Genomic DNA, 22,968 nt, shown 5'->3' with positions numbered 1-22,968 from the left:
CAGCTGTGAAAAGCATGTGTGTTCTGTTTAGAACTGGTCTGCTCGAGAACCGTGTGACTGTTTAATGCTGCTTTTCACAGTTCTGTTGATGTGGGTTTTACATTCTCTCTCTCTCTCTCACACACACACACACTCTCTCACACACACACAGCACCTACATGCTGTGGAACTGTTCTCATGTCCTCGAGGTCTCGTGGAGTGTTGGGGAGATACTCGTATCTGCCTCCGTCTCCATGGTTACCAGGCAGGGTCATGTGACTGTAGCAGGGCCTGAAGGAAGCACATACCTCAGCCAATCAGAACACAGCTTTAACAAATGACCACATCCCCCTCACACAGCTGTGTGCTAGCATTAGTGGCTAATATACAATTATAATATACACAAAACCTCTCTACAGTTTCACACAGAGAATTAGAGAGAATCAGCGCACGCACACCAGCTCATAAATAATAAAGACTAAATATAGATTAACATTTCTGTGGCTTATGTTCTGGATCCAAGTCTCAAAGCAGACAGACAGACTGCAGCGGTGATTTGACGTGTCCTCAGTCACGCTGCAGTAACAGTAAAGAGTGTAATACACACTCAGTGTTGTGTGTCATATGGATAGATATGATGCTGTATTTTTCTCTGCAGTTGCAGGGTGTGTGTGTGTGTGTGTGTGTGTGTGTGTGTGAGAGAGAGAGAGAGAGAGAGAGCTGTCTTTCTTTGCTGCATGTTTTGAGTCTGACCTCATTTCTGCAGAAGAAAACCAACTCTGTAAATACGACACTGTTAGCGCGTTAGCCTGCAGCATGAACACTTTATCCTCTTGCACCAGCACACTCTCTCTCTCCCCCTCTATCTCTCTCTCTCTCCTCTCTGTTAGCAAATATTTCTCGCAGTTTTACTCATTCCTGTGCATGAGCTCGCCCTGTTCTCTCCCCCAGCAGTGACCAGCCGGGTGAAGGGTGAAGGTTCCTCCAGAACACGGTGCATCTTTTCAAACTGCTGCTCATGCTACATGCTAACTGTCCTAAATTATTTACAAATAAAAAAATGTAGGGGGCGTCGTGGCTCAGGTGGATAAGGTGCCATACCATAAATCCGGGGACCCGGATTCCGACCTGAGGTCATTTCCCGATCCCTCCCCGTCTCTCTCTCCCGCTCATTTCCTGTCTCTACACTGTCCTATCCAATAAAGGTGAAAAAAAAGCCCAAAAAAATATTAAAAAAAAAACAAATTAAAAAATGTAGAAGTTATGATTCCATAAGGAGTTATCAAAAACAAAGAAAGTTCTTGTCCAAAACTAGTCAGAGCCACAACCAAGAGGACACGGAGAACTCTGAAGGAGCTGGAGAGATCCACAGCTCACATGGAGAAGCTGTTCTGAGGACAACCACAGCCTGGACAGTGGTGGAGCCCCAACACACCTCATTATCTTGAGAACACCAACCCATCTGTGAAGCATGGGAGTGGGAGCATCATGTTGTTGAGATGCTTCTCATCAGCAGGGAAACTGGTCACGTTTGAGGCCGAGATAGGTGGAGATGAGTACAGGACAAGCTGTCAGAGACTAGAGACTGAGGGGTGGAGCTTCACCTTCCAGCAGGACAGTGTTCCTGAGCATCCTGCTGAAGCTCCACTGGAGCGGTTCAACACCAAGAACCTGAACATGTTAAACCTCAGACCTCAATTTCACTGAGAATCTGTGACAATAAACTCAGTCTTCACTAACAGCCATGCTCTCCATCTGGCCTGACGGAGCTTGAGCATTTTCACCAAAAATATCAGGATCCAGATGTATGACGCTGATGGAGATGTATCACAGTCGATTTACAGCCAGAGCTGATAATTAATCCGGGAGACTTTGTTTCATTCTATAATTTTGCTTCATATCTAGACTGAAAAAAAACCCAACTAAATGTCTAATAATAAAAAACAGATGGTGGGCGTGTCTCTGAGCGACAGCCCCTGATTTATGGCGTGATTTCATTAATATGGAGTGAATCTGTAAATCATCTCACTCCACACGCCCGCCGTCTCCTCACACTTCTCTTTCAATTTCACAGAATCTGGCAGCAGCCAGTTGATTTAAAATTCAACACTCATTTATTAAAAGCTGTGATTTTATCTGATCGATGGGTTAAAAACACCGTCTGGGCCACAGTGGGCGGTGGAATACGGTGCTACTGTCCAATCACATTTCTCTAAAACAGTCACATGATGGTCTGAGCACTGACATGAAACATGAGCAACATGTTTACGTTTCTCACCATGATGTGACTTTGACGTTAAAAGACACAGAACTGTTCTCGATTCTCACGAGGAAGCAGAACCTCAAAATCCCTAATGCAGTGCATCAACGTCAGCGAGCAACTACACACACACACACACACACACACACACACACACCTGTCGGAGGTGACATTGTCCCACAGTCGCTCCGTCTGTGTGCTGCTATCTGATGATCTATGATGCTGTAAGCTCCGCCCCCTTCGGCCTTCGATCTGCACGGTGATTGGCTGCTCGTAATTGGTCAGGATCCGTAAAGACTCATGGTTCTGTATGTACCTCAGATCCTGTGCACTCACCTGAAACACACACATTTACAAATATGTAAAGATTTATTATATTGTGTTTTTACTTTCAAAAGTATTGGCATCCATGTTTAATGGCTCTTCTGCTGGAGACAAAAATGGCACGGAGCTTCTTCCTGTCCGGGGCTTCAGCTGAATTTATGGAAAGTGCTATTGTTCTCTGCTTGCTGCTAATTAGCCCGTTAGCTAACAGGCTACCACAGTACAGAGTTCTGACGTTCCATTTTCTGGCGACTCTTCAGTGTGGCTCAGCGTCAACATCCACCATCACAGATCACATTTCATAGTGCGAACACTGAGAAGTGTACATCTATACACCATTATACATCTGTGTGTGGCCAGTTTCTCAGCCCACAAGAGGAATGTTCAAATAAGCAGTTGCAACACACACACACCATATGTATAATTATGTCTAGAAGTGTTATATTTGTGAATGTCACAGCACAGTTTTAATATACTGCACACAGGTGTGTGTGTGTTAAAGTGATTTCTGCAGTCATATACGCACACATGAGCAAAGATTCTTGTTAGCATTACCTACTGCATCGTGACCACAGAATCAATCCACATCTTTAAAAACACACACACTGGACACTCACCCCCATTGTTCCGTCGCTCATCCACGGCCCTGACAGCCGACAGCCCATTGCCAAGGCAACGGATGGGCACAGTCTCTAGGTACCAGCGGAGAGATGCAGAAAAATATTCTTTGCTGACACATACATACACACTCTGTCTCTCTCTCTCTCACACACACACACACACACACACACACACACAGGAAAGACAGAGGAGGATGTTTGATGAGATGCAGATGCTGAAGGAGAAGGGAGAGAGAGAGGTGGAGAAGATGTGAGCCTCCTTCTTCTCCTTCCCTCCCTCTGATTCTGTCCCCCGCTGCCAGTCACTAGACATAGCCCCACCCCCTTTTGTATTTCCGCCCCTCGCCTGATGATGTCACAAGTCCTGCCCTCATGAGGCTGCTCTCCTCAGAGTGTAGTAACTTGCTGGAGTGTAAAATCCCCTCCCCTTTTTCCAACATGTGCTCTGATTGGTCCATGCCAGTGTCTGTGGGCTCAAAGTGAGCTGTGATTGGTCAGAGAGACTCAGTCAGTGTTCATCACACACAGGAGATCTCTGTCCTTTTATTATTTCATTCCCTCCATTTTCTTCACATCTCTCCACCATTTCTCTCTCCCCATCCATCCATCCATCCATCCATCCATCCATCCATCCATCCATCTATTTTCTATACCACTTATCCCTTTTGGGGGAAATTGCAACCCACAAGTCTCTCACTCTCACACTCTCTCACCTCTGGAGGTTCAGAGGAACCAGTTGACTGAATCCACGGCTTTAGACTGTGGGAGGAAACCAGAGACCCGCAGGAGACCCACACAGACACGGGGAGAGAACATGCAAACTCCACATAGAGAGACCCCATTCTGCCACGAGGTTCAAACCCAGAACTTTCTTACTGTAGGGCAACAGTGATCACCACTGCATCACCATGATGACCCTCTCTCTCTCTCTCTCTCTCTCTCTCTCTCTCTCTCTCTCTCTCTCTCACAGCTTAAGGGATTTTCGTTCTCCTGTCAGTCTCTCATCATGCTGTCAGAGATGCAGTGATGTGCAAACAATAACACACACACACACACACACACACACACACACACACATCAAAGCTTCCTTAGATAAAATGTGTGTGTGGTTTCAGAAACATAGAAATTAATAATACCCTGTAATTAACTCTGAGCAAATGATTATTAATGAAATATTATTATTCTGTGTGTGTGTGTGTGTGTGTGTGTTATTAATTATGATGACTGTGTATTCTCCTCCTCTGTTCTGTGATGAATTCATGGTGATGTTTAAAGCTCAGTTCAGTTTTATTTGTATTGCACTTTTAAGGACGGACAGACAGAAAGATTCCTGATATAAATTTTAAATTTATTAATTTATCTCGAATGATGAAGCCAGAGGCAGAGTTAAAAAGTGTGATCATGTAACCCCAGGAAATGTTAGAGTTTTAACATGAAGTCTATTTTGGTGAAGTTCTCAGCTGTTCACTGTGTGGGACCTTTGATAGGAACCTCATGGATCTTTGGTGTGTCCACATGGAGCCGTCCTCAGCAGGAGCACGCTGATGAGAACTCCAACCAGAAGCAGGGCAGCAGCTTGGCATTCGGGCATCTCCAGGGTTCTCTGGGTTCTCCAGGGTTCTTTATGATTTCTGGGGGATCTGGTTTGGACTTTGTGATGTCACTTAATAAACTCCTCAGGTTTGAAAATCATGAGCAATGGCATTGTGCCCAAAAACTTTAACCACAGAGCACTAGTAGCTCACTTTAACGAGCAGTAATGATGGACAGATCATGGTTGTCATGGTAACGTTGAAATGATTGTCTAAATGACATCTTCATATATATACTTTAATGAGTGAAAAATGTGTGGAGAGATGTTCTTCTGCAGCGTGTGTGTGTGTGTGTGTGTGTGTGTGTGTGCACACGCCTTGGGATTTGGAACACGACTTTGAGGGTTTGCAGGGACACAGCAGAGTGAAACACATCAGCGTGGGAGGCACGCACACACACACACACACACACACACACACACACACACACACACACACACACACACACACACACCCCATGTGTACACTGCTGCAGGGGGATCTGTCAGCTCAGATCAGTGCAAAATCTGTGTGTGCGCTGAAGGGTCCAGAATCTCTTCTCTCTCACACACACACACACACACACACACACACACACACACACACACACACACACACACACACACACACGCTGCAGAAGAACATCTCTCCACACATTTTTCACTCATTAAAGAATCTTCAGCTCTGTAATATGAATATTAATGAGATAACAAAATAAATCTGCACAGAAATTATTTGTAAAAGCTCGTGGAGCTGAGTAGTGGGCTGCACACGCGTTGCCATGGTGACGGACCCTGACTCGAACCTCGTCATTACATCCTGCTTGACAGCGGCGGCTCTAAATATAGCATCAACACTGCTAGGCTCAATACCATACAGCATCCTCGACTGTGTGTGTGTGTGTTTGTAGAGCTGTATGTTCACTCCATATTACAGCTGAGAAATAAGAGTTACAGAAAACAGGCTGAAAGATGTACAAGCATTATTTCACAAAACACAGCTCACTGAAACACGCAGCACCATTTCAGCTTTATTTAGTGATTCAGAGATGAGTTTATTTCATTAATAATCTGTAATAATTACTAGATCATAAATAAGTAACATATCGAACAAAATTTAAAACTACAATATCACAGAACAAAATAGTACATCTAACAAATACCCTCACTAGTGTAATAGAATCCATGAGGAGTAAAACACTCGGGGTGTGCTGTTGGAGGAAAATAATCAGCAACAGCGACTGGTCCTGTGACCAAAGCTGATTATTTTCCTCCAACAGCACACCCCGACTCTTTTATTCCACTTCTATCTCAGATAGTTACCAACAATTCCTGACTCTTATTGATTAAATAACAATCTCCAGGGAGCATCATACTTTATCCATTTACAATTACATTTAATGATCACGAAATGAGGGCGGCACGGTGGTGTAGTGGTTAGCGCTGTCGCCTCACAGCAAGAAGGTCCGGGTTCGAGCCCCGTGGCCGGCGAGGGCCTTTCTGTGCGGAGTTTGCATGTTCTCCCCGTGTCCGCGTGGGTTTCCTCCGGGTGCTCCGGTTTCCCCCACAGTCCAAAGACATGCAGGTTAGGTTAACTGGTGACTCTAAATTGAGCGTAGGTGTGAGTGTGAATGGTTGTCTGTGTCTATGTGTCAGCCCTGTGATGACCTGGCGACTTGTCCAGGGTGTACCCCGCCTTTCACCCGTAGTCAGCTGGGATAGGATCCAGCTCGCCTGCGACCCTGTAGAACAGGATAAAGCGGCTACAGATAATGAGATGAGATGAGATCACAAAATGAGTTACTTCTGTTCTCTCTGATATTAAAGCAGATATAAACAGTTGTTCCCTCGCCAGCCTCTCGTTTCTCTCTCACAGTTAATCAGAAAAAAACCAAAGTGAGAAACTGTACAGAAGTGTAAACTCCTAAAGCTCCAGCTTCACCTCTGAATGTTACACAGCGCCAACACTGGAGACTCCTTCCAGAAACAACACACACACACACACACACACACATTTCTCCTGACAGAACTTCACTGTGCCAGTGATTTTTAAAATCTGTTTATTTTGTATGTCTCTGTGAATGAGCTGGTGTGTGACTATAAACCAGTGATTTGCAGCTGGATGACCGTCAGCGCTGCTGTGATGAAAGTGAAGGTGAGAAGGTCATTACAGTGAAATAAACCCTGTCACATGATGCAGGAGGTGAGGCAGAGGGTTCTGAAAGCCCTGAGGGGATTAGTTTTGCGATAATGACCGACTCGCTGTACATTATCCTACTTTTTACACGGCTACTAATCAACCATTTGACACAATCATCATCATCATCATCCTTGTCGCTAGTGACAATAGGAGACCATATTCAGGACTGTTTATTCCTGCGGCAGGCGCGTCGCACTGACGCTCGTTCTTTAAGTCTCTCATCGATCACAATTTTGCCATGTTGCACCCACTGCTGCCAGATGTCGCGGTCGGCAGAGAGATCATACCAATCCTCTGGGAAGCTACAAATGTCAAGGTCTTCCTTCACGCAGTCTTTCCATCGCTTTTTGGGTCTGCCCCGAGAACGCTTTCCATGGGCTAGCTCCCCGAACAAGAGCTGCTTTGAAATTCTGATGCTGTCCATCCTGCAGACATGGCCCAGATCTTATGCTTGCCTCGATGGAGTTGCGACAGGCTCTCTTTAGCACTTCTGCATTTGTGATATGTTGCCACCATCGGATCCTGAGGATTCGGCGCAGTGAGCGTTTGTGGAAGCACTCCAACAAGTGCATATGCCGGGCTAGTGTAGTCCATGTCTCGCTGCCATAAAGAAGTGTTGATCAGATTATGGCCTTATAGACTACTAGTTTGGTGGTAATTGATAGTCCTTTCCTATCGAAGCAATGTGTTGAGAGGGAGCGATAGGAGCCGGCTGCTCTGCTGATTCTCTTCTTGATCTCAGGCTCCAGATTGCCAGTGTCTGTTAGATCGCCACTGAGGTAGGTAAATTTCTGTGCTATCTTCAGAGTGGAATCATTGATCGTAGTTGTAGGTGGGTCTTCACAGTTCACATGCATGACTTCGGTTTTTGGCTTGCTAATTGTGAGCCCGAAGTCTTTGCAAGTTTCTTTGAGTACATTTACACCCTCTTGCAGAGATCTGTGGTTGTTGGTAATGAGTGCAGCATCGTCAGCATATAGGAAATCACTTAGATGCGATACTGTGGCAGACTTAGTCTTTAGTCTACACAGGTTGAACAGCTTGCCATCTTGTTTATGGCGGATGTTGATGCCAAAATCGGGCATTGACTGGTGGACCTTCCTCAACATGTACGAGAAGAAAAGGATGAATAGGGTTGGTGCCAAAACACAACCTTGACAGAGGCCAGATGAGACTTCAAATTCCCTGGTAAGCTCTCCTGACACAGACACCTTAGCTTGCATACCCTAGTGGAAGCTCGCGATGATGTTAACGATTTTTGATGGGATCCCAATCTTGAGCAGGAGTTTCCACATGAGCAGTCTATTGACAGAATCAAAGGCTTTAACAAGGTCTACAAATAGGACATGAAGTTCCTGATGTTGCTCGCGGCATTTTTCAATGAGTTGTCTCATGGCGAACATCATGTCATTGGTGGATCTTCTAGCTCTGAAACTGCATTGTGCCTCTGGGTAGTACTGTTCGACATGGGGCCATATCCAGTTAAGGATGAGTTTGGCGTAGAGTTTTCCTACGATGGAAAGTAGAGTGATCCCTTTGTAATTACCACAAATGAAGCGACAGTTCTTCTTAAACAGAATGATGATAGTACCGTCTTTGAACTCCTGTGGCACCCTTTCTTCTTGCCAAATATGCAGAAGTAGCTTGTGCAGTTGAGATAGTAGAGGACGCCCACCGGTCTTGAGGACTTCACAGGGAATGCCGTCTGGACCAGGGGCTTTGTCATTTGATAGTTGTTTTAAAGCCTTCTCCATTTCTGCCATAGTAGGTGGCTCAGCAAGCTCAATTTGCACCTCCTCCTGTGGAATGTCATCTAGGACTGACAGATTTGCTGTGTCCTGGTGGTTAAGGAGAGTGGAGAAATATTCTTGCCAGCGTACCAGTATGGCATCCTTTTCAGTAAGTCTATTGCCCTCAGAGTCATTGATAGGGGTAAGACCAGACGAGCGTCTTTGGGAGATCAGTTTCAATGCCTTAAAGAAACCTTTGGAATCGTGCCTGTAAGCAAGGGTCTCAATTTCGCGAGCTCGATCCAGCCACCACTGATTTTGCAGGCGGCGCAGCTCCTGTTGGCAGGAATTTCTTGCTCTTCTGTAGCGTTGGTGGGATGCAGGAGTGTTGTTTTGGAGAACCTGTTGGAAAGCTGCCTGTTTTTGCTTGAGAAGGTCGGTGATGAAGATGTTGTTCTCATCGAACCAGTCCCGATGATTCCTTTTAGCAAAGCCAACTGTCTCACTAGCAGAAGCATAGAGATCCTCTAGGAGGGTTTTGCAGTGTTGATCTAAAGTTTCCTTTTCCAGTTTAAGGTCCAATGTATGTTCAGCAAGCCTCTGTTGTAGTTGGTTGCTGAACTCGGGCAATTTCAGATGAGCAGCGTTGAGGCGGCGCAGACCAGATCTCTTTTTGCAAGACATTGCATGGAAGCATAGTTGTAGTCGTGTGCAAACAAGTCTGTGGTTAGTCCAGCAGTCTGCACTGTGGCGGACACGGGAGTCAACGAGGTCCGACCTGAAGTGATGGCGAATAATAATATAGTCGATCATATGCCAGCGCTTGGATCTTGGGTGCATCCGTGTGCCTTTATGAATGTCAGGGTGGGAGAATAGAGTGTTGGAGATGGTAAGACCAAACTGGGTGCAGAGTTCGAGCAGCATAATCCCCTGATCGTTTTCCTGACCAAGGCCATGAGGGCCAATAACATTTGGCCAAGTCACGTGGCCACACCCAACCCTTGCGTTGAAATCTCAGAGAAGAAAAAGTCGGTCGTTTCTGGGAACCCCCGAGAGAATGTCAATAAGTTGATCATAGAAACGGGTCCTTTCCTCGAAAGGTCTCTTGAATGTTGGGGCATAGACACTGATGATAGTTGCGTGACAGGTCTTGTCTAGCTTGATGCGCATCCACATTATGTGTGAATTGATCCCTTTCCAGCTGACCAAGAGCGGGCGTAGTTGGTTCTTCACTGCTATTGCAATGCCTTCTTGCTTAACCTCATCACGGCTTCTACCAGAGTGTATGAAAGTGTAGGAGCCATCGATGAATTCCCCTTCCTCTGGAATGCAGCATTCACTCAGACAAGCAATATCTATATTGAGGTGTTCAAGCTCAGCTGATACCAGGGCAGATCTGCGCTTGGGAGCTTGGCGATTGGATGTAGTAGCATCTGACAGCGTTCTTACATTCCAAGATGCTAGTTTGATCTGTTTCATGAAATTTCTGTGGGCATGTTTGGGCTTGTCGGAGTCATTGGGTCCTTGCAGCTTTGCCAGTGGCTTGTCATTGATGTGTTTCCCCTGCCTTAGTGTGGGTTGCAGGTTGTTGTCTATAGTCATTTGAATAAGGTCTGTAGTGGGTAGAGAAAACACAGTCAGGGGCTGCTAACCCCTGCCTGTGGGTGAGTAGGCTGCCCTCTTCCATACTCACGTCCCCCAAAGGCACTGGCGTAATAGTGAACTCGTAGGAGATGCATATCTATTGCATCATCAGCCTCCGGGGATTTGACACAATATTGATTTAAAAACAATTTAATTGAATTTATTTTTTTTACTTCTGCTAAAACCAGTCCGTTAGATTCTACACTTGAAGGGTGAGCCCGCCCCTTTAAGAGTCAGCTACTTTGTGTTATAATTCACATTAAAAATGAATATCAGAAAAATCTTCCATGGTGTTTTTTGAGGAATTTTTTTTGGAAGCAGTGACAGAGTGGAGTGAAAGAGTGGACCTTAATTTGGTTATTAAAGCAACAAAATTTACTGGACTTCTTTCTGTGGATCGATATGATTGGATGTGGTCCTTCAGAGTCGATGATCAGAGTCCAATCAGTGGCTACAATCTGTAACCACCTGCTATTCAGAAGTAACAGACTGTAGAATGCTGCATTTGTATCAGAATTGCGTATTTAACAAAGCCGTGGTATATATAAAATTAATTGACACTTTCTGACCAGTCAGAATTCAAAACTGGTGAATCATAAGTGGGGATGATGGTGCAGTGGTTATGACTGTTGCCTCACAGCAAGAAGGTTCTGGATTTGAACCTCACTGTGGACTGGGGTCTTTCTGTGTGGAGTTTGCATGTTCTCCTCGTACCTGCGTGGGTTTCTTCCAGGTGCTCCGGTTTCCTCCAACAGTCCAAAGACAAGCAGTAGGTTAAGTATATAGGTCTGTCTCAGAAACTGGGTACTGTGTGGGCACCCCACTAAATATACTCACAGTCAATAAACTATACGGTTTTGAATGGTGATGTTGGTTTTAATTTGAAATAAAATGATGAAAGAAATAATACAGATAAAACTAAATCTTTGATGTGAATACTCTATTCAGAATTTGGCAAAAATTCTGCAAATTTGTGGAAAAATAGTGGCTTGATCTGGGACATGATAAACGGTTGACTACATCGCATTCCCTTAAAAAGGTTGTAGTCCACTGAAAAGTCTACAGTTATCACTAATTGTATTTCAAGTTGTAACTTTATACACCTAAGGATTGGTGCGCTCACAGAATAATCATAACCGTAATAAAACATCATGCAAAATATTTGATCACCGTTGTAACTCCATTTTCCGCAAACCCAAAACCAATACAATCGTGTATTTTGATCTAAACAGAAAGCCTCAGGTTCGAGGTCACTACCTCACCAAAAGTAGTAACTTAAAATCACTACGCCATATAAAAATTTAGTTATAAATCTGTGATTTTGTTTTTTAAAACGAAAGCTGAAAGTTAGGTATAGAATATGTTTCTTACAGAATATGTTACGATGGTAGCTGGTCTTGTATGAATTTCTGAGCTATAAAATGAGTTGTGCTCTATTTTTTACCGTAGCGTGTTATTTGTGTGCGGGGAAGGACACACATTAACAATTTGCATGTGTAGAATGGAATTTTCCACTCCAACAGTTAGAAGTTGATCGCGCTTCCATTTGCGGTCTTTGTTACGCGAGTGATCTGTTTGGACGTTATCACTGAAAAGGTGAGTTTCGACAGTTTTATTGTGTTTTAGTCTTGCAGTATAAGGCAATAGAATGTTTCTTTTTCATCTTACTTTCATATTTCGTAGTGTTTGCGTATTTTTGGCCAATATTTTGCAGCCGTGGTCAATTTAGATCGAACTTTTGATAGAATCTACGGCCAGTCGTTTTGCCCCGCCCCCGCCTCGCCCGGTGCGGTAGTGATGTCCCGGTGCTCGCGCGCCGCAGCAGAGACCCGCGCGACCTTCAGCCGGTACAGTCGCTGTTCTTTTACCTCCGCCGTTATTCTCATCTTTCCGGTGCGTTCTTGATTTTTCCATTGTGTCCTATTTCGCCATAGCAAATACCCAAACTGTATCATATTATTCATATTTAAGTGAATAATCAATTCAGTCATCATAACTTGGCATTTTTAACCCAAGCAATCAAAAAGAGGAAATTTATTCAATATTTTCACTCATCTGTGAAGGAGGGGCTTTAATTCTTCATGATGTAGTTATTTTATATGTAAATCAATTTTACAAAAGCATTTGAATTGTAATAAAAAAAAAGTTCCACAGTGGAGGCCAGATAAAGCAAGATACTATCTTTATTCTTATTAAACATGACAAAAGAAACATTGAGTGTTCGGTAAATGCAAAAAAAATAGTAAAATTAGAAAATGTATTTTTTTTACCATAATGTCCCAAATGAGAGAGCAGTTTCTGAGACGGACCCAGATACTCTAAATCCCCATCGGTATGTATGTGAGTGTGTATGGCTGTCTGTCTCTCTGTGTAGCCCAGTGATGGATTGATGACCCGTCCATGGTGAACCCTGCCTCTCACCCGATGTCAGCTGGGATTGGCTGCAGCTTCCCTGTGACCCGCAATAGATAAATGGTATAGAAAATGAATGATGTAATAATTACAGTCAGTAACATTAATACTGCACTCATTTTATGACCTTGTTGTTGTTGCTGTAGTTGTAGTGCTCAGTGACGCCACCAGATGTCGCTGTATCACCACTCCATCAGCTCCACACTGCAGAGTTCACAGGCCTCAGCTTCCTGCCACTGTTTCTGTGTTTCACTGATTAAATGTATAATTTAGTTTTTCATTAAACTTTCATATATTGCTTTTATATATTTGGTGGTTTACTCCATCAGGTGTCTGAGATTAATTTCACTTGATATTAAACCAAGAACCGAAAGAAACACCGAACAGTTTATTGTGTCAGTCGGAAACCTGCTCGGTCTGAGCATCAGGAGGAGAGAAGCTCCATATCTGCCGTGTGGGCCTCTTCAGACTGATAGTGAGATTTATTTATATTTAATCCGGTCCGTTTTGCTCGAAATGTGGGTAGAAATTTACGGTAAACTCTTTGTTTTCCCTCGCTGTCGTCATCAATACTGAGCACGCTGTGGGATGACGTAAATCTCCATATATGGAAATCCGCTGCAACTTCTAATACAGCGTGTTTTCCATGACGACGACCAATCAGAGTCTGGCTTTTCTGATGAGGCGGGATTTAGAATTTATCTCCGTTGTGCCATTGGTTGCGTGTGCGCGTCGATCAAGCGCGTGATGAAATGGCGTCAGCCTTTGCTGGGGGTTCTGCATAAAAATGGCGAACGGAGCGGAAACGGAGAGACAGACAGATACACGCGCACAGATACAGACAGACCGAGACGCTTCCGCTGCGCTCTTCTGTTGTTTCCGGAGTTCGGAATCGGTTCCAATCCCACTTGTACTTGGTTCACTTCTGAGGGATGTTAGAGGAGTGAGTGCGCTTCACTGGAGGACTTTGTTGTTTTTGGCCGAGAGCTGAAGCTTCTCACCGGGGAAGACGTTTCCTCGCTGATCCGGGCGGGTGGGAGTGAGTGATCCGGGAGTGAGTGATCCGGGCGGGTGGGAGTGAGTGATCCGGGAGTGAGTGATCCGGGCGGGTGGGAGTGAGTGATCCGGGAGTGAGTGATCCGGGAGTGAGTGATTCCTGGCTGCGCAGCTCGAGCTGAAATGGTGCCTGAGATTAAAGCAGCAGTGAGTTTTCTGGTCAGACTCCTCAGGAGCTCCGGCTTCCTCCCAGACTCACAGCTGCAGGTCTTCAGAGACTGTCTCCAGCAGGCACTGTCAGGTATCTATCTATCTATCTATCTATCTATCTATCTATCTATCTATCTATCTGTCTGTCTGTCTGTCTGTCTGTCTGTCTGTCGGTCATCAAACCCCCCCTGTAACTGACTCCTGCCTGAATGTGGAGATGAATGAAGTTCTCCAGTTTGGTGTGTGAGGAGAATCTGTGTGTTGGGTCTCTGAGCTGGAATCGGTCACTTTACACACACACACACACACACACTTATTTCTCACTTTTTTTTTTCTCGTGTTTTTGTCCATAAACTAATCCAGTTTTATTCCACAACTCACTTCCTGTCTTATTGGTGTCTGACCTTAAACACATTCTCTTCTTTTGTCGTCAGACTCTGATATCGCTGTGTTACACAGTTGCGTCTCCTCCTCATTTTTGTCGTCCAAATTATCATAATTTTCAGCAAGAAATAACTTTTCCTTTTCATTATTTTTGCTGCTTTAGATTTTGCTTCTCTTATTTTCCAAGCTAGTCCTTTATTTCTGATCAGAATAACTGCACTGCTCACTTAATTGTGCTAATCTGCATACGCAAATTCAGGTCCTCATTGGGTCGAACACAGATGTTTATTCTTGTCCTTGTTCAGCAGCTGGATAATATCCACTCATGTTTTCTACCCTGAAGCTCCCCTTTATCAGCACTTTCCTCCTCCAGGGTTTAGTATTTCTCTCCTTGTTGTCGTCCCTCTGTTCCACACCATCTCCCTAATGTAGATCTCTCTCTCTAGTTGGAATCCTGTAGCACAGTATTTCCTCCCTTCACTCTTTCTTTCATGAGCTCATTAGCTACCCTCTTAATCCCCCCCCCCAATACTTCCTTGGTGTAGATTCTGTCTCTTCCATCCTCATCATGTGGATCTTATCTATAGCTTACATCCTTGATGTGGTTTCTTTCCTCATCTTCTCCATTTGTGTTCTTGCCCTAGAGCGCTACAGGCACCACTGGTTCCCAGACAGGCCTCAGAAGGGCTCAGGTTACCGCTGCATCCGGATCAACCATGAGATGGACCCTCTCCTTGGCGGAGCAGCGAGTCGGGTGGGCCTGAGTGCAGAGCGACTCTTCTCCCTGCTCCCCCGAGAGCTCACGCTGTGGATTGACCCCTATGAAGTGTCCTACAGGATCGGTGAGGACGGCTCCATCTGCGTCCTGTATGAAGCCCAGCCCCCGCCGTCCACTCCGGCTTCATCCTCACTGTTGCCATTCGACCCTCTGAACTGTAAGAAGGGTTTCCTGCTGAGTGGCAGAACAAGTCCTCCTAAACACTACCTCATGACTGTGTCGAGTTGAGGGGATGTGGGGACACCCCTGTGGACAGGACGTTTAATTTTCCTAAGACTTTCCATTTCTTGACTTCTTTCTGTTTGCTCTTTAAACCCTTTTTTTTAATCTAAAGCACTGCCTCATGTTCCTGTGATTGGATGCTGCTCCACTTGCACTGTAGGCGTTTGCTGATACTCAAGCTCGCTCTCCTGCGATAATTGTGTATCGCAAATTTTATGATCACCATATTGTGTGAAGAAAACAACCTTGAGCTGCAAAGGAGCTTCTGCTGCGTCTCATTCGTCTCAACTTGATTTACCACAAAGTGTTGCTTAAGTAGGGGCCCTCCTCCCGTGTGGATTTTTTTTTATTATTATTACAACACTGAGTATTTGTGATGTAGCTTGTTATATCCACACATGGGTGACAGTTCATACTTCAACCTCAATGGAAAATGCCCAAATATGCTGCCTACTCCATAGGGTGCCTCCTCGGGGAGGATGAAAATGATGACTTCCATCCTGTGATTTTTCGGCACGAGCCTATCGCACTGAAACGCGATGCGTGTTAAACATGTGGTCAGTGAAATGTGTTGGTGGTAGTTTTACACCATATCAGAGCTCGGGGACGGCACTCGGGAGTGCCGTCTCTTATTGGTGGCATTATTTTTATAATCGTTATTGCTGCACAGAGCAGCTGCTTAAAGGGTTCCTAAAGACTTCTGCTGCCTTAAACACTGAACTTTTTTTTCTGCCAAACTCGACTCTTATCGTGCAATATCAAGTGTTCCAGTAATCTTTTCTTCATCAATGTCATGAAATGAATCTCTGTGGAAAAGTAAGCGTGTCCCTGTTGTGCTCCTGTAGCATTTCTCTCTCTGGGCTGCTGAGCAGCTCTGGGTTTACTGGGTTTAGACAGAGGGACTGTAGTTTGTAAGCTATTTGAAGCACAGTACGCTTTTATTGTACCTTTTTTTTTTTTAATGGATTTGTGCATAATATAGAGAACTGTACAGTTTTGTGTGAATTTTTATCACAATAAAAGTTTATAACTGATATTGTGTCCTTCAGTTTTATCACTGCAGTGTTTATGAATCTCTGAATGTGCTTCAGATTATTCCCCAACCCCAACTCCTACACGGCCTAGAATTCCATTTTGTGTGTGTGCAGTGTGAGTTTTAAGGTTGGCCATGATAGTTACACACGATCATTCTAGTTGGTCACAGACTTGGTATTTACAGTAAACAGAAGCTCTTGTTTCATGATGTGAGCAAAATTGATTCAGCTGTGTGTGTGAGAGGGAGATTAGTTGTGCTAATTAGTGTGTGCTACCACACACACACACACACACACACCTGGGCATGTACAAGACTGTGTGGTTGAGACAACAATTCACTGTTGTTGCTATGGTGACCACCATCTCTTAAACGGTTAATGACCTCAGTTCTCCACAGAGCTGTAAACGGTGTGATGAGCTGTCTGAGTGTTCGTGTTTACTCTGCTGTTTAAATGTTGACTGGATTGTGAGCTGCAGCTAAAAATCTAAAAGGCTTCTGATTAAGAAAAACAAACCTGGCAGATGTTTCAAAAAGAAAAAGGACTTGAAGGATGATGTGAAAGAGAAAAGAATGAGAATGGAAAGCTGTACAGTGGTGACCATAAGGAGTTTCCTTTCTAAAGCACTTTTATAGTGTGTGTGCAGTGAGCAGATGGCACAGCGGAGCTCAGACTTCCTATTCAAACACACAGAGCGCTGAGCAGGAGGTCATTTCCATAAGAATGCTCATTATGAAGCTCCTCAAGCCTGTGTGGTGTTTTGAGAGTAACTGCACAGAGAAGTGACAGATGGCGGCATGTCCAAGAGGAGAGAGACGGACAGAGAGAGACCGTGAGACAGAAACATTAATCTCCTTTTAAATGACAGAAGTGTAATGTTTCAGATCACACTGTTACAGGAAGTGGGGGAGAGAGAGCTGTGATACAGTAACATCTGTAACTCAAGTCAGTCCTCAGTCTGCTTACACTCCTCTTTACTATAGCCATAAATCTCTCTCACGCACTAATTAAGCAGAGTTACATAACGAATGTTTAGTACCAGTCTGCTGCAGCTCTGAACTGGGGCTGGTTGTCAGGTGTTGATTAATTTTATCTGACAGTCGTGCAGATTTATATTAATGCACTCCTTCTGATATGTTATTGTTTCCATAGTAACAGCTCATTCACAGGGACTCATACAGCAGTAAAACATGGAATCAGTGATGTGAAGTTTTGTGTAAGGAGAAGTGTGTGTGGAACAGTCAGAGCTGAAGCTGGAACTTTAGGAGTTTACACTTCTGTACAGTTTCTCACTAACATGAATAACAAGCTGCATTTTTAATGAACTCTCAGAGAGTGAATAAAGAGAGACTGGTGAGGGAACGACTCTGTAGATGTTATAATGTAACAGGAAGGAACTCATTTTGTGAACCCAGTATAAGTATAAACAGATAAAAAGTAAAAAAAACAACAGTAATTGTTGGTAAATTGCTGTGGTAGGTATGTGGGGACTAGGACACAGTTGGGGACATGCTGTTTGAGAAAAATAATCAACGCTGAGGTGGTAACAATCAGTCCACATCATCACCCCACCCCATCTCTGATTAATTTCCTCTAACAGCACACCTGAGTGTTTTATTCCTCACGTATAAACGTGGTGTTTCAGTGCGTGTTCACTGTAGCAGGGGGTCCTTTCAGGGGGCAGGGCTTATATGTTATTATATTATATGTTCTCTTGATTCCATCATATCTGAACTTGTCTTTGACTGTTTTCTGTCAAGAAAATCAGAAAAGTCCCAAACTATTCCATCTGCTTGGCTTTATTCTTGAATAGTGTGATATCAGTGGAGCAGAAGCACAACCCTTTAATTTCATTTGAACACACACGCAAAGAAAAAAAAAGTATAAAGGAGATTTAAAGTAATACTTTCCCAGAGCCCAGGGCGTGGTGTGAGACTGTGAGTGAATTTCCTCAGATCTGCCTGGATACAGCGAACAGCCAATCACACAGCAGCAACAAATACAAACATACTCTGATTGGTTTCCACAGCTGAAGGGTCAAAGGTCACACTTGTAAAAGAGTTTCACCCATCTTTCACCTGATTACTCTGTGTGTGAGAGAGAAGGCAGAGGTAGACAGCTGTGTGGTGAGTCCTCAGGCCTCAGACTCAGTCGTGTGTCACTGTGTTTAAAGGTCTCCCTGCAGCTCCTTGGTGTTGATCAGGCCTGGAATTTCATCATTTTAGGGGCGGGGCCACTTGGCCTTTTGTGCTGTCAATTTTTTGAGGGCACGAAGGCCATAAAATAAAACAATGATTTTAAGTTCGTGTCTATAATGAATTTAATTTAAAGGAACAGTCCACCGTATTTCCATAATGAAATATGCTCTTACCTGAATTGAGACGAGCTGCTCCGTACCTCTCCGAGCTTTGCGCGACCTCCCAGTCAGTCAGATGCAGTCAGACGCGCTGTCACTCCTGTTAGCAATGTAGCTAGGCTCAGCATGGCCAACGGTATTTTTTGGGGATGTAGTTAGATGTGACCAAACTCTTCCGCGTTTTTCCTGTTTACATAGGTTTATATGAGCAGTGATATGAAACAAGTTCAGTTACACAAATTGAAACGTGGCGATTTTGTATGCTATGGAAAGTGCGCAGTATAATGAGAGGTGTACTAACACCTTCTGCGCACTTCGGCAGCTCATTGATATCTGAGCTCCGTATCAATGCGCTGCCGAAGCGCGCAGAAGGTGTTAGTACGCCTGTCATTATACTGCGCACTTTCCATAGCATACAAAATCGCCACGTTTCAATTTGTGTAACTGAACTTGTTTAATATCACTGGTCATATAAACCTATGTAAACAGGAAAAACGCGGAAGAGTTTGGTCACATCTAACTACATCCCCAAAAAATACCGTTGGCCATGCTGAGCCTAGCTACATCGCTAACAGGAGTGACAGCGCGTCTGACTGCGTCTGACTGACTGGGAGGTCGCGCAAAGCTCGGAGAGGTACGGAGCAGCTCGTCTCAATTCAGATAAGAGCATATTTCATTATGGAAATACGGTGGACTGTTCCTTTAAGGACTAATGATTCTTCTGAGGAAGATTGGAGTCTCAGTCGAAACTATCAAGCAGGTAAAGAAACATCTCCTACACTATTATGTCTGAAGATAAGAACATATTGAACACATCTAAACTTATCAATCCATCACTCACTTCAAAAATTGTAAAACTTATTAAACCTATATCCTCCCATCATTTTTGTTCAGTTGACACTGAATGTGCGAGAGCATCTTCAGACTGTACTACTACGCAGATTTTTGATTCATCAAAATTGAGCCTGGAGTTCATCAAAATGTTTGACTGTAAATGGAACATATACTAGCATGCAGGCTACTGATTAACCCATAAGAGCCCAGACCCATTTCTCAATCAAGGAAAATTATTGAGGAAATAAAATGAACTAAATAGACGACAAAGAAAACATTTCTGACCTTTCATTTTTTAAAATAGCACTTTCATGTCTCAAGATCTGAAATATTAAATTGCAAATTTGCGGAACACTGCAACACTATTACACCGTTAACCCCAAAGTTCATTCAACGCAAACAGTTTGAGTAAATTCCACTTTTAAAGATGAGTTTTATTGCATTACTTAAACAGTGTGAGTATATGAAGAGTATACGAGACAGTCATTGGGTTACTCATTTTTATATTTTTAGCATAATTATTACTGGGGGGTAAATTAATAAAAGTAAATGTTAATGTTGTAATGACGCCAAAAACAATGAGATAAAATCTCTTGCGATGGTGATCTCGTCAAGATGGCAGCAGTTACACTTCGGTTAAACAGCAAAAATAAACTTACAATACTAGTAACAAAACAATGCTAACTGCATAGATTAAAAAAGTGGCTATGAACAGACAACAGCACACATCACGCATCATATTACGGCAGGAACAAGCAGTAGTAACATCCATGACCTCACGCTTAAAGCTCGACAAAGGAAAAAATTGACAGCAAGCTAATTAGCATTTGTTAGCGGCTACAGTCGGTACTCGGCACGTTAAAAGTGGGTCAATGTTGTAATGACATAACGTTACTGTACAAGCAATGCTTATTTAATGGTAACAAACTTAAGCCCTGTATGTTGAAATTCCTCTCTTATTCGTTCGTTAATTTATCACACAGTCTTACCTCAGTCATGTTCTTCCCTCCTTCTGTGAAAATTCAACGTCTCAGACATGGACACGAGTGGGCGGGGGATGCGTTTGATTAAGTCTCCTGGTTGGCTGGTGATAGATTGGTGTCATTATAGCGCGTCGGAGCGGTTCATGCCAGGCTCGAGTCCGATCCACCACTGATGAGTTGTCCAATAAGAATCCAGAATGTCATCAAAAGACATATTTTTTTCTCAATAGACGCAGGTGATGTTAAAGCCTATTGGCAGTCACGAGGCAGACTACAAAACCGCAGGGCATCAAGGCCACTGTGGCCTTACGGCAGATATTTTTTTCCAAGGGCACAAGACCAAATTGAGAGTGCACGAGGGCCATGGCCCTCGTGGCCCTCATGAAATTCCTGCCCTGGTGTTGATGTTTTGAGCAGATCTCATGTTAGCTGTGTTAGCAGTTGATGCTAAGCGTAATGTTAGTTGTCTGGAGTTTTTCTTTTTTTTTATGTGCTACTGAAATCAAAATCAGTGTTTCAGGTTTTTGTACCTGTCCCTTCGTGGTACAGACACTGATATGATACTGTATTTAAAAAAATAAAAGTAGCTTTTCTCATCTTAATTTCAGAGCTCGTCTCTTCCAGGAGCTCGACGTTAGCGGCTCGTTAGCAGTCAGTATGGTTGGTGTGTCGAGATGTTTTTGACTCCTGAGCTTTTCCCTTTTTGAGAAGGAAAGGGGTCAAACTTTATTAGTTTTGAAGAGGGCAGAGTTTGTGGTAGTTACATCTTCAGTGACAAAATGTTGCTTCCTCTGAGTTAGTGAGAAAGCAATTCGATTCTGTCGAGTGTCCATTAGTAAAACACTCGCATTAATCTCCTCTCTGTTCTCCACATTTAGCTCGCAAAGCTACTGTCACCGTGTTTGTGTGTAGGTTGGACTAAAGCTTTAGTGAAACTGTTAGCCTTGGTTTTAGCTGATTTAAAACAGAACCTGTGTTTGAATGTGGGCAAAACCAACTGACAGTAATGTCACCTGGAAACCCACACACACACACACACACACACAGTGTAGAAAGATGCCTGTAATTAGCAACGAAATTGACTCAGTGGAAATTCACATAAAAGTCGGTTTAGTCAGGAAATGAACAGCAAGTCACTGTGTGTGTGTGTGTGTGTGAGTGAACAAAGTTTCCTTTCCTCTGTTGACGACCCATTACAGCTGTGTGTGTGTGTGTGTGTGTGTAAAGGCTCCTGCTGTTTTCAGCTTGCACGCGCATGCGCACACACACACACACACACACACACCAGTCCTGTTGGTGGTGTTTATATAATTTCCTAAACATTGAAGCACTTCCTGTACATGCCATTGCACACCTACACTTGGAGGAAAAGCTCTCACACTTTCAGCACACCTCCACAAAAGTAGCAAATTAATCTTTATTTTCAGTAAATATTCTCTCTCGGCGGCACGGCGGTGTAGTGGTTAGCGCTGTCGCCTCACAGCAAGAAGGTCCTGGGTTCGAGCCCCGTGGCCGGCGAGGGCCTTTCTGTGCGGAGTTTGCATGTTCTCCCCGTGTCCGCGTGGGTTTCCTCCGGGTGCTCCGGTTTCCCCCACAGTCCAAAGACATGCAGGTTAGGTTAACTGGTGACTCTAAATTGACCGTAGGTGTGAATGTGAGTGTGAATGATTGTCTGTGTCTATGGCTACGTTTACACTAGACCGTATCTGTCTCGTTTTCTTCGCGGATGCACTGTCCGTTTACATTAACCCCCCTGAAAAAGCGGGGAAACGGGAATCCGCCAGTGTCCACGTATTCAATCTAGATCGTATCAGCTCCGGTGCTGTGTAAACATTGAGAATACGCGAATACGCTGTGCTGAGCTCTAGCTGGCGTCTCATTGGACAACGTCACTGTGACATCCACCTTCCTGATTCGCTGGCGTTGGTCATGTGACGCGACTGCTGAAAAACGGCGCAGACTTCCGCCTTGTATCACCTTTCATTAAAGAGTATAAAAGTATGAAAATACTGATGCAAATACTGCCCATTGTGTAGTTATGATTGTCTTTAGGCTTGCCATCCTTCCACTTGCAAGTAATAAGTGATATGCGCTGGGATCACACACACAGCGGCTCAGTCCCGAATCGTGGCTTGTTCACTTCACTCGCGCGCTCTGTGAGCTGCGCAGGGCCGGAGTGCACACCCTCCAGAGGGCACTCGCTGTTCAGGGCGGAGTGATTTGGAGCGCAGGATGCCTGCGGAGCCGAGCGTATCCGCGTATTGGTGTTGCTGTGTGCACGGCTAACGGTTTTAGTGTAAACGCGAATCGTTTTAAGAACATTAATCTGATGATCCGCTGATTCGACGTAATGTAAACGTAGCCTATGTGTCAGCCCTGTGATGACCTGGCGACTTGTCCAGGGTGAACCCCGCCTTTCACCCGTAGTCAGC

General features: G+C 44.2%; 1 protein-coding gene across 1 annotated transcript; it reads left to right on the top strand.

Moving 5' to 3' along the window:
- The first annotated feature begins 13,529 nt into the window (after positions 1-13,529).
- On the top strand, positions 13,530-16,363 carry btg2 (B-cell translocation gene 2). Its single transcript, XM_060909960.1, has 2 exons — positions 13,530-14,036; positions 14,974-16,363. Exons 1-2 carry the CDS (start codon positions 13,919-13,921, stop codon positions 15,333-15,335), a joined length of 480 nt encoding a protein of 159 aa, XP_060765943.1. The 5' UTR covers positions 13,530-13,918; the 3' UTR covers positions 15,336-16,363.
- The last annotated feature ends 6,605 nt before the right edge of the window (positions 16,364-22,968 follow it).

The sequence above is a fragment of the Neoarius graeffei genome, chromosome 26 (assembly GCF_027579695.1).
Source record: "Neoarius graeffei isolate fNeoGra1 chromosome 26, fNeoGra1.pri, whole genome shotgun sequence".
Lineage (NCBI taxonomy): Eukaryota > Metazoa > Chordata > Actinopteri > Siluriformes > Ariidae > Neoarius > Neoarius graeffei.
This window is presented reverse-complemented; position numbering and strand designations above follow the sequence as displayed.